The sequence below is a fragment of the Astatotilapia calliptera genome, chromosome 4, assembly GCF_964374335.1.
Source record: "Astatotilapia calliptera chromosome 4, fAstCal68.1, whole genome shotgun sequence".
In the NCBI taxonomy this organism is placed as follows: domain Eukaryota; kingdom Metazoa; phylum Chordata; class Actinopteri; order Cichliformes; family Cichlidae; genus Astatotilapia; species Astatotilapia calliptera.
In genome coordinates, this window is record NC_137425.1 from 33,459,018 (window position 1) to 33,475,207 (window position 16,190).

Below are 16,190 nucleotides of genomic sequence, written 5' to 3' on the forward strand. Positions count from 1 at the left end.
CTCCCTAGAACCTCCGCTCCCTCCCGCCCTCTCTATCGGCCCCGAGCTGCCCCTACACTGTTGCCGGTGAGAGCTACTAATCCCCTGCGTCCACGGTTTACTCTGAGCCCGTATTTAATTCCTCTAAACCCCCAGCTGCCGCCCTGGTTACTCACTGAACACGACAGACTGTGAACCGCTCTGGTTATTAATAATTCACCAGCCCTCCGCTCCGCTTTTTCGGCCGCGGCCGCAGGACACCGTTTCGTCCTCAGTGGTGCGTGCAGGCGGCCACGCTGTGCGCTCACTTCTCGCATTTTGTTTACTTAATTATAGCTGCTCGATGTCACACACTCACACACTCACACACAGTCGCACACACGGGGAGACAGACGCACGTTTCACCTCTTTGTTTTTGGGTTTCAGATCACAGACCGTCCGCTGAGGTCCCGCTCGCGGATGTTGCGACACTCGCGCTGCCACATGCTGAGTTTTGTTTCAGACGCGGTCCTCCCAGCAACTTTGTGCCGACACTGAGAAGGGGGTGGAGGACAGGTGGAGAAGAACCGAGAAGCGGACTGCACTTTTACGTGATCGGCGACGCCTGAGCATGCAAGGGGAGAGAGCGCGCGGCGTCCAGTCTGGAGGAGCAACAGCTGATTTGGTGAGCGCGTGAGCTGAGAGCGCAGGGCAGGCTACTTACTGTCGGTGCGCGGCCAGGCTTCTGCTCCGACACTCGGGCTCTGACGGTGCAGCGTCTCGGTGGCACGTAGCTCGGGGACTCGGTGCGGGGACGTGACGGCACCGGGACTGAGAGTGCAGCCAGGCGCGCGCAGCTTCGAGTTTCGTGGAACTATCACGAGTTGAAAGCCGCACATAAACACCTTGCATGAAGAAGTCGGGAGGCAGACCGCTTGGATTGTACGACTCTGCGTCCCGTTTGCCTGGACTGAGAAGAGCTGACTTCACTTTATCCCAAAAAATGTTTACCGGGCAGCAGGCCGTGCATTAGGGCTCTTTTGCTTCCGGTATAAGGCCCAGCTGAGCAAGAAACCGAGCAGTTTTCTCTCTCCCACTCACTTTTTTTTTTTTTTTTTTTTTTTGGAAGCCGAACTTTTCAGAGTGGAAAATGGGTCTTTGAGAGTGTTGGCACATATCCTCACACCACAATGGTACGTGCTATGTAAACCAATAATTTGCTCATTTATGCAGTCAGCTTTGACAATCATTGTACTTGTTCATCGTTTTAATGATTCTGTGCTTTATAGTTTAGTGAGCTATCTTATATTTCGTGTGCGTGTGTGTGTGTTTGTGTGTGTGTGTATTTGGTGTGGCTAATGTGTAACAGTCACAAAGTATGTGCCAAGTCCCTCCACCTACCTGAATCTGTTTGCTGTCACAGTTAGACTCATTAGGATCTTATGGTTGTTTTAAAAATGTGGGGAGATTTCCTTGCTAAGGAGCTGCATGTACATTTGAAAGGATGTTGCTGGAAGGAAAACCTAATCCACCTTATTTTAATAGTTACATACGTTGTTGCCAATTTTTTCTTTCCAACCTGCTGGCCAAATTAGTGTCCAGCCCTCTCAGTTCACCGCTCGATGCCTACTGCCTTCTGCCGTTTCATCCACACGGAGAACATGACTCCTCTCACAGACTGGGCTAGTCTATTTATAGTCGCATATATGATAGGACCTATGGCACAACATCCATAATAGAGGTGTCATACAGTATGTAAAGGTTTCACTGTTGCATGTGGGAAGGATCCTAGAGCACAAATCCCACCTAAAGGCAAGGTTTACCAGAGTCTGGAAAGTTGGCTGTAGCAGGATGGAACTTATTGTTTGCGCCAGCGTTCTATTAAGTGGCCATTTGATTTGTGCGTAATTACGCAGGGACTAAATCCTTAATTACGCAGGTGGTTTATTTGTCCCATTCAGGGAAATCCAGTGGTATCACAAAGCAAACGTTTGTAATGCTTCTCGAACTCTAACTGAAGTTTGTTTGAGGATTCTTTAAGCAGACATCAGCTTATGAGATTTTATCCAAGGTTTCCTTTTTCGTTTGAGTTGAGTCCTTTCAAACAGAAGACGTTTTTCATGTTTTATCCCGATTTTCTTTTAACATGTTAAATGAGAAATCTACTCTCTGTGAGGCTTGCGAAAGCATTCATTTGAATGAAGTGCTTTTAGGTTTTAAAATTAGTAATAAGAAAGTCTGTTTTATGCAAAACTATGAAAGAGAGCTCACACATCCTTGACCCTTAGAAATTCTTTTTTGGCATGAAATGTTTCAAGTCAGGCAATAGTTAGGGGAACCTCCCACATACAACCTTGAAGCTGCTTAGATACCCAGGAATGGATCTTATTTGCACATGAATATGGAAGATTATTAGTATGAATAATTATTTGTTTACGAGCATCCTTGCTGACATGGCAGCTGCCCAAGAAGCTCATCAGTAAAAATGATACAGAATTCAGGACAGGCCTCACATGGGATTATCCCCACTTGTTATTCTCCTACTTATAGCAGCAACTCACCTCTTTAAAAAAAAAACCTTATTTATTTATTTTCAAAGGCTATATGTGTGTTGTGTTGATTTTGTGCCAAACACTTCAACTGCATGTTAGTTTAGTCAGACGGCACTGGAGGCATCTGTCAATCAGTGTCAGACTCCTGTTAGCTTTCCCCGAGGCCAGTTCGCCATCTCTGCCACAGAAATAAATATTCAAACACTACTTTTCTTTACAGATGATCTATATATACACGAGGATTTATAGGTTATGGATTTTTCCCTATGTGCCAGAAAGTAAACAGAAAGTTTGAGCCATCATCAGGAAATACAAAGATGACATTATGGGTCCAAAATGATGATTTACAGACAGACTGGACCTTTACAATAAGCAATGCAAGCGGTGTTTTAAATATATAGCCAAATGCAAAGTTTACACTGGATTCTCCGTGGTAAACATATGTGTGATATATAGTGCAGGAACTAAAGATTAAAAAAAATAGAATCACAGAGTGCTGTGTAAATAGCTGTGGTAACTGGATCCTGCACTCTGCCTCTGTGTGTGTGTGTGTGTGTGTGTGTGTGTGTGTGTGTGTGTGTGTGTGTGTGTGTGTGTGTGTGTGTACAGCCCACCACATGATGATCAGACAAGCGGTTTTCCAGTCTTGTGTGATCTCCATCTTGGCCGTTGTTGCCAGTGATGTCATCCCTCACTGTATACAGAATATTATGCTATTATGTTTGTCCTGGCCTTGACGTTTCTCTGGAAAAATAAATAAGGCTTCAAGGAGGCTATAATAGCTTATGCAGCGTGTAAGCTTTTGCTGTAGTTTAAAGATGGAAACTCTGATATACAGTCAAACAGCATAAATATTAGTATAGTGAGCTCAGATGTGCTTGTCAGGTTGACTGGTTTTTAAGCTGTTGTGATTTTAACAGTGTGCAGCCGAGGGGCTACAGTGGATATATCACGAGCTGTAATCACCTCAGTCATTCAGCTTCCTTAATATGAGATCCTTGTTGTGCTAAACGAATCACAAGTTCATGAAAGAGTGTCTCAAAAGATAAAACGTACAGTAATACTCCAGTGGTTTACTGGTTACAGTTGGGGTAGTCTGAGCTAAGCTTAGCTAAGCTAATAATTCAAACTGAGAAAAGCTGAATCCCAGATCTCAGTGCAGCTCAGTAACATCTTTCATTAAATTCAATTCAACTTCATTACATTTTCATTAAGTTAAGCTCACTCAGCTCAGACTCCATTCCTATACTGGTAATATATTTTTTGTGTGTGTGCGTTTAATAGACTGAAATGTCAAGAAAACTCTAGTGACATCATTATGACATCAACAGGGCAGTTTTTTTTTGGGCCTCAAAACATTTTTAGCATTTTTAATAGACCCACGAAACACATGACAAATGGTTTTACAGGCTGGACAGTGCTCTGTATAGTAAATACAATGAATGGATTCTAAATGGAGTATTTTCATATTTATCCATTTCAGTATTACTACTCTAAAATCCTTATATCACTGCTGAGTGCAATACACAGATCTGAATCTTTAAAAACAACATTTCTTATGCTGAACAGGGTCACAGTCTGCATGCCTGTTGGTTGCGTTTTCAGACTATTGCTGTATTCAACATCTTAACAACCAGCCTGAAGCTGGACAGAAGCGATTAACTCATTAACTCAGTCGTGGTGTACTATTGCTAGTTAAACCTTAACATTGTTCTTGGAGAGAAAAAAGCGAACCACTGCACTCACAGACGTGTGTGCCCCACTTTTTTCTTTACTATTTTCTCTTACCCACCAACCGGTTGCAGCAGATGCTTACATAAGACTGGTTCTGCTGGAGGCCTCTTCCTTTTAAAAGGGAGTTCTTCCTTCTCATCATCACCAACTGCTTCCTCATAGCAGACTGTCTGATTGTTGGGGATTTTCCTTTCATTCTGCTTCTTCTTTAACTTACAAAACACCTTTGTTAAGAATTGGAAACCATATCGAACATCTGCAACGCTCAAAGTCTGAGTGCAGCACAACTAAAACTACCAGCACACACGGCACCGCCAAATTAAAATGTTGCGATTGCTTCATCAAGTTACTACAGTTATAAATGTCTTTATATTGACCGTGTTCTGGCGGCTACGCTGTGCTCTGCAAGTTTGCTCAAACGAGCAGACGCGAGCAAGAGAATGAAGGTCAAATCCAAGAAAAACGGGGTGTAAACATTAAGATTGTAAGATTTCATCAAAGGCCCGAGAGGTCACGGGATTCAGCTGTATTTAGAAAGAATGCCACATTACTGTGTTTTACAGGATGTTTTGACAGTTGTTTGCTACAGTTAATACAAAAAAGCATCTCTTCTTATAGAACAAAATCAAAATCTAAACATATATTTTAATTCAAACGTTCCCAGGGAATGCATAACGCCTAGTACAGGAAGCCAGATTCAAAACCATGCAGTTTTAACTTCTTTAAGTGAGCTCTAAAAATATACAAAGTCAAAACACTGGAGTGAGATAATCTCACTTGTTAGTTTAAGCAAATAATAATCTAGAAATAACGCAGACCCTTCAGTATGAGCATAATTTGACTTAAGCCCCCAGATCAGATCAGTTTGCTTTGGAAATGGCAGAACAAATCACACAGATTTTATTTTAACTTGATTCAAGGCAAAGTTTTTTTGCAGTTTAAAGGAAGTCTTATTTTGTACCACGAGCCTGAACACTTCAAACTCCTCCATCTCTATTCTAGCCCTCCTTTAATTATCTTATCAAGACTGAAGCCTCACATTAATTGGTTTCACAAGACACACCAGAATGCACACCAGCTGTGTAACCAAGTAATTTGAATGAACTTAATTTGGGAAGGTGCTGGTATCTTATGCCTTCTGAGTTTAATTTGGGGGGGAGAAAAGGGGGGAAAATCACAACAATACATGTATTTTCTCTCTTCACTCTCCTCTTTAGGGCCTTAATGAGGAATTAGAGCCAATAGCATTATTCATTAAACAGGGCTTTCCAGCTATTTATCACTCTAACAATATTAGCATATTTGTTTAAAATTTCAACACTTTTTTTTAGCATTCGTAACCAGGTTTAGCATTTTTAATAATCTGGCATCGAATGTATCATACCAAATTGAATGCTGCAGAAGAACCGGCGGCAAGACCCAGAAACATACTAAAAATCCTTTACGAACACACACACACACACGCACGCATGCAAGCACGCACACTCCTCTAATTACCACCACCCCCCTCCTTGTCTCTTATTCCCCACCTCCTGAGATGCAGGTGTAAAATATCACATTTTTCCAGCATTTCTCCCTGAGGTGGCGCTGGCTTGGACTCACACAACGTAAATTTCCCCTTTCATATTCCCCCACACATTTTTTTTTACAAACAAGTTCCCCCTCCCATCCCTCCCTCTCTTTGATGTGCTTGCCACATCTGCACAGGTTTGTTAGCTTGTTACCAGGTGAAGAATGAGGATACAATTAAGGCTGAATGGAGCAGGACTGAGTAGGATGTCAGTTATGTTTTGCCGCAGAAGTCTCTGATCCTCTAGGAACTGTTGAGCTCATACAGACAAGTCTGCAAATGATTAGGACGGTGCGGCGGAATGATCAGAAGGCTGTTAATCAGTGACTGCGAAGATACCCACCACTGGTGGATCGACGCGTATTCAGAAATATGGAAACCCAGGTGGTTTCTGGGCTGTTGTGTATCTTTGTGTGAACAAGACAAAGTGGGAGACAGAGGAAGGTGGGCCATATGTATATGCGCTCTGATTAATCTAATTCCATGTGAGGCAGCCAACTTAGGCATCTGTCCCCCTTTTAGATCTCACTTATTGTAAACGTGGATGTCAGAGAGAATTGAGCAGAGTAAGTGCAGCTGAGGTATTGTAGAGATCATGATTCGTATTCATGCTCAGTTGTGTCTGAGATTGGTCTCAGATGCGACTAAACGAAGGTAGCGCTGGTGCTAGGTGACTGCCCAGCCTGTTATAGTTGTTGCTTTTGCTTTTTTTCTATCATTTTCCACAAAAAGCGAAGTGAGTTGTGTAAAATCAACTAAAAGGTTAAAACAGCGAGTGGCTAACTTGTAAACATATTAGAGCAATTAGCAGCTCAAAGTGCCTATTCATAATCAAGGGCATGACCGCTTCAACTGACAGCCGGTTGCGGTTTCACCTTGAATTCAGCAACAGCAGGATGTTGCTCATATGGCTCATTTAGCAATCTACAACAACAATAATACACTAAAATAAATGTTTTCACTACAATATGAAAATATTTGAAAATTAGAGTACGCCTTTTCACTTTCTTCATGAGATTCACTTTAACCTAGCTTAGCAGGTGCTAAGCTAACCTGTTTGAACTTTTTCTTTGTGAACAAAGTTAAGTACAGCGACATAGTCTCACAAATAATGTTGTGCTAGCGAGGACACAAAAAACATTTGGTAAGACAGCTTAATAGAAGGGTTGGACAGAGCTAAGCTAGTTATTTATCCCAATTTCTAGTTTTTATTTTAAGCTAGCTCCAGATTCATGCCTAACATTTTTATGCTAATTCAGGTAACACTGCTAGTGTAAGCATGTTGGGGGGGAAATAAAACCTAGCTGTTATGAAGTATACGTTTACTTTTATAAAATCTGCAATAGTTTGAAGCAATAAGTGACAAATTACTACCTTCGAGGTTGATACTATGAGCTTATTATTGTCTTAGTCTTATTCTGGCAATTAGGCTTTTACAGGACAGAGAAATAAGACAACTTGAGGGATTTTATAAAACGACTTGATAAAACAGTTGTGAAGTAAAAATAAATAAAATATAGCAATCCTTGTTCTCTCTGAACAGAGCTAACCTAGCTGGGGGTAGGGGGGTGTTCTGTTTCTCTGGTTTGTGTTACCTTTAGCTAAAAATCTTCAGACCTCTTTATGTTTAATGCAATTGTTTTGCTGTCGCCGTCTGTAGTTTAAATTTACATGCCAAAACTTTTTGGCAGAGAAAAAAATTGTGATCGTTGATATTCTATTTTCACATTCAGTCATTCATTTGGAGATTTTCTGTCCACTTGATGAGTCTGTTATTTGTTCTCTGTTTAGGGTTACGTAGAGGGAATTCCTTGTACTGCTGTTTTCTGTGGGCAGAATTGATGGTCAAATTGTGAATTGTAAACATGTAAAACAGCAAATGATTTAGTACATAATAGTTATTACTTCCATAATTGTAAATTTAGCAAAATTACTTGATATAAACATAACGTAACATATTCAACCACTGAACAGAATACTTACAATTTTATGAAGTTTCCTGCAAATTTCCTCTGTAAATAGCTAAAATTCACAAACTGGGGGATTTCCCAAGCTCTTGAACTACCCCATACATGCATGTAAATAATATGGAGATTTGAACTGTGGATTTAAGCCTGACCCAGGCTGATGCTTCTCTGTTTTAATCATCTGTGCTTCATTTCAGTCACCAAAAACCAGCATCGCAGACAGCAAATGAGTAGTGGAGCTTTTTAAGTGTTTATTACACGAGACTCTGCAACTATTTTAGCTTGGGGCCAGCATATGGATCAGGCATATGTTGCATACATATAGAAAAACACATATATGTATAATTGATACTATGCTGCTTAAAAACTGACAGAGGAGGAAAGCGGGCCAGTGCTTCAGGGAGCTGCACTCAACATTGAGCCTCAGTGCAGCTCTCTAAGGGCTGGAGACAGAGAAAGATTCATTCATTAAACGATGTGTTTTTAGATTGTCGTTTATCCGGTGTTCAGCGTCCTCGAGCCGGGATTCCCTCTGTGCAGTGAAAATTATTTTTCATCCTTAAATGACTAAAACATGTCAGAAACAAGAGGCCGCTCGAGCCAGTGGAGTGCCATGTTTTGTGCTGCTCTGTAATTATCAGTGGAGTAAAATATATCCTTCAGCTGGACTGGGCAGTTTAAAAGCTTAACAGAAATCCCGGGGAGCTTGACAAGGGCACCATTTAGTGGGACAAATGGTTTCAAATGGTTTCCCTCCAGTGTTTCCCCACATATTAATGATGACAGGCCAGAGGTTGGATGCTGAGGCCGCGCGCCGCGCGCAGTGTTTTCTTAGCCATTTGGATGACTCGAATTCTAACTTTTGTTTAAGCGAGCGTGTGCTTCACGAGGCACACGCTGAACTTATTGTGCGTGGGAGAGGCCACGCTAACAAAGCCAGTGTTAGTCTTATGTTAATCAACCTGCCTGCTGAACCTTTTGCCACAGACGTTGAGTGAAATCATACACACAGATGCCCTTCCTGTGTTACAGTAGAAAGGAAAAGGGAAAAGACTCGAGCTGTAACCTCTCATTCTGAAGGATATGAATAGCCTGTGTCTCCAGCCGCAGCTCAGTTAGTCCAAGTCTGGGACTTATTATAGTGCTGCGTGTTTATGCATGTGTCTCTGCATGTATTTGTTTAAGGGCAATCCCATGTCACCCGGCGCATGTGTGTATTTGTCTGCATATGCAAATGCTTAAGTAACCTAATATCTGTTTAAATTCCCTAAAAAACTGTTTATATCACATGCCAGTTTAAATACTATAACTTTACGTTTTCTTGCTGGCTACGAGCGATGTTTGTTCCTGTTTTGGGTGCATGTTTGTTTCTGCTGTAGGTATGTTGAGAGATAAGAAGGTAAAGTTCTGGAAAATAAGATTACTTCCCCTCTTCTCCTATATCCAGAAACTCAAGTAAGTCCCATTGTGAGTAAAACTTCCACTCTCTTACTCATGGAACCGGAGCTATTTTCATGAACGCAGACGTTTTTAGCCCTTGTCTAATAGGTTTAGTCGATTTCCAGAAGAGACATTAAAATTTAGCCTGGCAAAAAGCAATTTGTACCAGTTAGGACTAAAAAGTAATAGCCACAGGCTAGCAAACCAGGCAGAACTCCCATTCCCATATCCAGCTCCTCAGTCTGTGGTTTCCTCCCATCTATGTTGTCTGGCCTGGCTGCCTCAATTGACAGCAGAACTGCAATGGATGCTCATTCAGAGCCCAAGTCTCGGCTGACGCGTCCCTCAGCATACAAATGAACTGCACTGAATAGAAACAAACACTTGGGATAAACACTTTAGCTGCATCTATCAGCGGATGCAGGGCAGGGCCTTTTGAGTGGCCTGTTTTTGTCTCCGTGGAGGCAGACGTATGGCCTCTGTATGTGCGAGTCTTTGCCAAACATGTGTATTACTGTATGCGGCTGTGTGTGTGAGTGTGTGTTTGTGTGTGAATGATTTGTGCTGAATCAGAGCAGGCTGACAGAAAAGTGACCATGCAGGTGAAATAGCAGGGACAGGAAATGCCATTGTGCCGGAGTATTGTGTGCGGGTACGGCAGCTAAACACTTTGCTCCCCATTGAAGTGGCAGTGACTGGCAGGGCTGGGCCTCGGGCCTGCACAGCATATGGGCGCAGGCAGGCAGTGCACACGATCGTGCGCGTGTGTGCAGAGTGTAAAGACGCCGATCTTGAGTAGTTATCTGGTGGTGGGACTTGAGGAGGATGATGAAATAGGTCGAGCAGCAGGATGAGGAGGATTTTCACATACAAAATCTGCTTTTGCAGCTTTGCGACCAGCTTTTCTGTGTGTTTTAAATTCCCTGATCCTAAATACAGAACCAACTAATGAATCACTGTGTTACATTTCAGGCAACCGAAACCTTTCTGTTGAACGAAGAACCCTCCAGAGGTCCTGGGATGCCTGAATGCTTTGTAGTATCAGATTCATACAGGGTATGCATCTATTATTATTATTATTATTATTATTATTGTTATTATTATTTCATGTGTCGGTATTAAATGTGTTATTGGAGTCATTACTCATTATTCTGACTGACAGTCCGTTTTCATGCTATTGGTAATTGCACCGCAATCATAATGTCATTCACAGCTCCCTCCACTCAGCTGCAAACCATTACAATTATTATTTCCACACGCACATTTAAGAAAAAAAGGGGGGGAAAGAAAAAGAAGCCTTTGCAACTTCACCGAAGCGCCCTCGTCTCACGGGAGTGCAAATTACGACGATAATGTGAAGCATGCCTAGATGTATAAAACGAAAAAGAACTACAAAGTAAGAGAAAAGTGAGCAGCATTTCTAAAAAAAGAAGCCGTGAGATTTACAGCAATCGGCATGATATAAAATGGTAATAAAAGCAGAGGAGTCGGGATGGCGTGGGGCGGGGGGTCCTGTGTATGACTGAAAATGTGATCATTAATGAGGTGGGAGCCAGTTTTCTAGGCTACAGGCTTTGTTTCCCAGAGTTAAGTCTTATGCCAAGTCTCTCAGAGAATCTGGGTTGCTACACTATATTGTATGTCTCCGGGTAAAGAAATGAAGTGCTATGGCCAGGAGTGGGTAGCACGGCCGTCTAAAGAGAGTTTTGGGAGACAGGGGTTGAGGGGGAGGGGTGTCACTGTGACTGGATTGGATTCCGGGGGGCAGCGAGTTCAAGAGCGTCCACAGGAGAGCGTCCACAGGAGAGCGTCCACAGGAGAGCGTCCACAGGAGAGCGTCGACCTCCAGCTTCTCGCCGGGAGGTCTAATGTAGGGGGCTCGGTGTTGTGCAAAGTGCGTCACGACTCCATTCATTGTCGTCCTGAGCATTTTGTACAATAATGTTATGCAAACTATAACAACCTGTACTGATAACGTTAGGATCGTCCTGGATGCTTATTTCTGATACATCAGTATCAGTGTACATTTCACTTCCCCCTTCAGCCCCGTTGATTGATATCTGTATATCTGCAAAGAAAAGAAAAGAAGTGGGGGAAAGAGGATATCTATGATCTGTCACATCACTCAAACATTTGCAATGGTGATTTCTTATTTGTCACAAAAATAACAGAAAAAGGAAAATAAACACAGAAAAAATGGAAATTTAAACACAATAACGTCCCAGAATTTTGCAGCCAGTGAATAATTAATATAGAACAGAATTTGCATTACACCATAAATGCAAAAGGTAACCTTGCTTACTTTTTATTTTTTTATTTTGGGGTATTTTAACTTTACTAGCTGACACTGAATTTTCCACATAATTGTTTTTCTTTTTAATCATTTGTAACCTGGCTTTTCTTGGTAACAGCTTTTCTAAGAAAAGGCTAGTGAGTCTATTAATGTTTAAGTTCAAACAATTCATTTCAGCAGTGCTGTGGTCACAGTTTTATCTGTTGTGTTTAGACCTCCAATGCTGAGGTTGAATAATGTGGTTTCCATACCTGGGTGGCCAAGGACAGTGTTAAGGGGGACCTATTTTGGTCATTTCCAGCTCTGTATTTTTTATTCTTCCACTCTACTAGACTATCCTTGCATGACTGAGCTTTTTGAGAGTCTAAATGATTCGTCTTTATCTTCCAGTCACTGTCTAAAACAAGCTGTTTTAGCAGCTCTTCGTTTGAAAAACACCCTCCTTTTATGCTAACTTCAATCTCATTGGCTACCCCTCCCAAACAAAGAACATCAAGTGGGTGGGGCTTCTCCTTGGCATAATACAGAGCCAAGAGTAGAAAAAAACATTTGCGTTGCTCTTTGGGCTCACACAGATTACTTCTACACAAGTTGACCTCGTGGTCAAGTTTAATATGAGCATCCACCTCTGTAACAATGCAGTGCAAATGACAGAAAATAAGCAAGACACAGTGGGTCATCTTCAAATTTTAGCTAGCAACAGTGATCATGTTAAGGGTTGTCACTCAGATGTATTACTGTATTTGCATGAGCCACTAGAATGTGACATAAAACACAGTTTTGTGGTTAATAATATGTGTAAACCTTGTAAACATTTATAGCAGCCTTTTAATAATCCACATTTTATGAGTGGTTTTCATGTGAATGGAGCTAAACTAAGATGTACTAACTGTATTAAGTGGGTCGTTTGCTCAATTCCTTGTTCTTAGTTCAAACAAATAATTGCAACCACCTTAAATTTACTCACTGGAACTGGCTTACTCCATGCTTTTAAAGCAAGGGAAACTTGTAATATTTTGTCTTTTTATAATATGTTGCCAATATAACATGTCTGAATTTTTCTAAAATCGACCAGAAGTGATGTTTATCCAATGTGACTAACAGCCAATGAAAAGATTTTGAAATCCCCCCCAAATTTTGATATTTAGTTTAAACTATTTGCTTACATGTCTGTGCGTGAAACTAGACAAACAGAAAATAAAAGATTGCTAGAAAGTGTATTCATGCACTGCTCATGTTTTTGTTTTGTTTTTTTAATTAATTAAAGGAGGCATCTTTTGGAACTTAAGTTAGAGGGTGACTTTGGTGAGAGGGATGTGTTTACAGGCGATTCCACCTGGTTGGGAACAACTACTTCAAGCAAAGCCTCGCATGTGCAGTGTATGTAAACGACGCGCTGCTAGAGATGACATCTGCTCTGCCAGACATTGCAACCACACTTACTTATCTCCGCTCCGCTGTGTTGCCACCTATAGACAGTTGTGGTATCAACACCGGCTGTAATACTGTGCGCACGGGTCTCCGTCAAATTTGTGGTTACTTTCATCCTCATACAGCCTGTTTTGCACACCCACAGCCTAAAGCCTCCCCGCGATACACGGCCACAGCGGCTGCGAGATCGTTACTGCTCACTTCTGTGACACTTTCTTAATAAAATCCTCAGTTCTGGTGCGACTGCACAACAGCACCAAGCTGGTGGGTGAAGTCACTAACAGCGCTGGCCACTCTGGAACAGTGGTAAATATGTATATGCGAAGCGTGTGAAAAAGCAGAGCCGCGGCAGACCCACCAACCATAGCATATGGCTCTACCATGTGTTACTTAATGAGAGATTTACTCACACAGACCACTAAATGTGTGGCTCGTTTAAGGAGCGACGGCAGAGGAGTGTTTGCGTGCGGAGCATGCAAGTCGGCTCCATAAAGGACGGAGAGAGCAGAGGCTGTAACCTTTTGCACTCGGCTACCAAAGCGAGCTGAAAACAAAGAGATTTCCGCACATGTTGCAGGCAGGTTATGAAGTTAATACACCTGCCCAAAGGGAAACCAAAAGTTGTGTGTGAATGTGTTGTAGGGCGTGTGTGGTTCACATTAGTCATGTATCCTATTCACAGAAAAGGAATGCTGGCATTCTAACCTTGTGCGACGGCGAGGGCGAGAGGTTACAGTTTTGTGGCGTTACATGCGCTCCTGACCACACACTTTCTCCCTCCCCGCCTGCGCCTCTGGCTCGAGTATCTGGCCGCGTGCAGTAATTGGCCACACAGAGCCCAGATCTCTTTGTTTCGCCTGCAGAGGCTTGCAGTATTTAATAAAAAATGCACAAGCAGTAGGCCTCATAAATCTGTGGGACTCTAACGTCAGGCCTAAAATTTCAGCTCCACTTCTTCCACAATGACTTCACTCCCACCCAAATTCCCACTGTACCACACTCGGGACCTGCTCCAAGAAATGTTATTTTATGATTTTTATGTGATATGTGTACCCCTCACTACCGTTCATGTGTGTGTGTGTGTGTTTTTCCTCACACACCCCAGTGAAGTATTTTGATACCGCTCAAAGACTGTGATTATACGTCTGTCTTCGCTGTTTTCTACTTCATAGTGAACGCTACAGTAACTGTTTGGCTTGGACTCACTTCACTGGTTTTTCAAGCTACAGTTGTGGGTTTTTCAGACTGGGTCAACTCTGGTTCAGTAAATAAATAGACTTAACTTAACAGCAGCAATGAGATGACGCATCGATTTGAATGCCTGTAAATGAATTTAAGTGTGCAATCAAATGTAAACTTATGCATGAGAGAATTCCTGTGATCAGGACCTTCAGCAGAATTATGTTAAGAGGTTTTATGCAACTGAATGCATGCTTGGCCATCGCATATTTAAAAAGTCAGTGAAATCAGAGGTGCTCTCACAATATTCCTCAAATTATATACTTTCATCTACTCTGCTGATGCATTTACGTGTTTCCTTCTCAAGTCGGTGTAACTGACCGGCTCATCTGCCCTCTGGTAATTATTTGCTCTCAACATGGAATGCACGGGTCAGTAAACGCAGCTCGAAAGCACAGTATTGCGAACCTAAAGACGCGGGGAAGCGTGTGCACAGCGGATTCAGAGTCCCCAAAAGCAAAATTCATGCTGTGGCAAAATCCGAACATTTTACTAAGAAGAACTTCAATCTGCGTGAAAAATAGAAAGAGTGTGTGTGTGTGTGGGGGGGGGGGGCTTTCAGTAGGATAGAAGAGGGGAGCGATAAAAGTCCTGCGAAGAGGAGAGCAGAGAGGAGAGGGGAGGGAGACAAAGTTTTTTCCCTGAAAGTTTGTGCAAGCTTTCACTTTCTAGGCGGGGTTACTGTAAGCTGCAGCAGCATGGAGTGAGAGAAACAGGACGGCGAGCGATTGCAATGCAGCACCATACCGAGCTTCCATCCAACTTAAATAAGCTCTCCAAGTCTCCTTCCTAAAAAATAACCATGTACTCCCCGTACTGCCTGACACAGGTAAACTGTCTTCTCTTATTTCATTGTTTGGGTAGCTTACAGTGGGGACGCCGGGGTTTTCTCTGAATGCACGTATATTTATATATACGTGCATTCAGTGCGGTGCCACTCTGCCTTTCCTCGTGTGTTTCGTGGTTGTGTCGAGCGTCTTTCTTCCACTCAAACTTATCCTCAGCTCTCCCGGCGGCTCGTCTCGCGGCGCGCTCGGTCGCACGAAGCTTTTTCCCGTGCGTTTCCATCGCACATGGTTTTTTCTTCTTCTTCTTCTTTTTTTGGGAGAGAAAATGGCGCTTCTCCCGAAATGTATTTCTTTTTTTTAAACAAAAAAGAAGGAGGGGAGCCCGTGAGAGGAGGAGATAGCAGAGCGGTGGAATAGACAGGACGTGGAGCGGAGTTTAATTTGACTGCTGTTAAGATTTTTCTGAAGTGGCGAGAAACGCAGGGAGGGTTTTTTTTTTTGGCCGGTGAGAGGGGTGTGAGCAGGGGCGCACACCGCCGCCTTTAGGGCTGTTTTCATGTGGGACTGAGACCGGGAGAAACGAGAGATTGGAGCCTGAAGTGTGTGTGTGTGTGTGTGTGTGTGTGTGTGTGTGTGTGTGTGTGTGTGTGTGTGTGTGTGTGTGTGTGTTTGAGAGGAATACAGAGAGAGAGTGTGTGTGCGCGCGCGCGCGCGTAATTATAATTGGTCAGTATACGTCCTGCGTGCGCCTTTAGAAATAGTCTTTCTTTCTTTCTTGCTCTGCTGCTATACCATCTCTATTTCACTTGAACGCAACACGTGACAGGATCGATTTCAAACGCGTATTTGCACGTGCTTCTTTTTCTTTCTGACCTTGAACGTATAGACAGCTGTGTGTGGCGCTTCCTCGCGTTGCAGGGTGAAATAAAGTCCAGGTAGTGACTTCACTTTTTTAGCACTTTGCTTTTGTTTCGGGTCAGAAATATTGAGGGATACCGTTTCCTGCATCTGCAAAATGCACACGTCATATTTAATTCGAGCAATTGTCAGTGTTCCTTTGCTGCTATTGTAGACCTGATGAAGCGATCAGTGTGAAGAGATATCTCAGAGCGATGATTAAGTAGCTATTTAAACTTTATTTAAATCTGTGTGTGTGTGTGTGTGTGTGTGTGTGTGTGTGTGTGTGTGTGTGTGTGTGTGTGTGAGAGAGAGAGAGAG

General features: G+C 42.6%; 1 protein-coding gene across 12 annotated transcripts in view; it reads left to right on the plus strand.

Annotated features, from left to right (window-relative positions):
- The first annotated feature begins 234 nt into the window (after positions 1–234).
- nfixb (nuclear factor I/Xb) overlaps positions 235–16,190 on the plus strand; it is a 130,892-nt gene continuing 114,936 nt past the window's right edge. For 3 of the 12 annotated variants that reach the window (XM_026166113.2, XM_026166116.2, XM_026166125.2), the window contains exons 1-2: positions 235–1,151; positions 10,194–10,277. In XM_026166113.2, the coding sequence (XP_026021898.1) occupies positions 1,149–1,151; positions 10,194–10,277 (87 nt within the window). In that variant the 5' untranslated portion in view covers positions 235–1,148. Of the gene's footprint in view, positions 1,152–6,129; positions 6,259–6,315; positions 6,381–10,193; positions 10,278–14,794; positions 15,014–16,190 lie in introns of those variants that run through there. The other 9 variants (XM_026166118.2, XM_080301059.1, XM_080301053.1 and 6 more) reach the window with 8 other exon arrangements.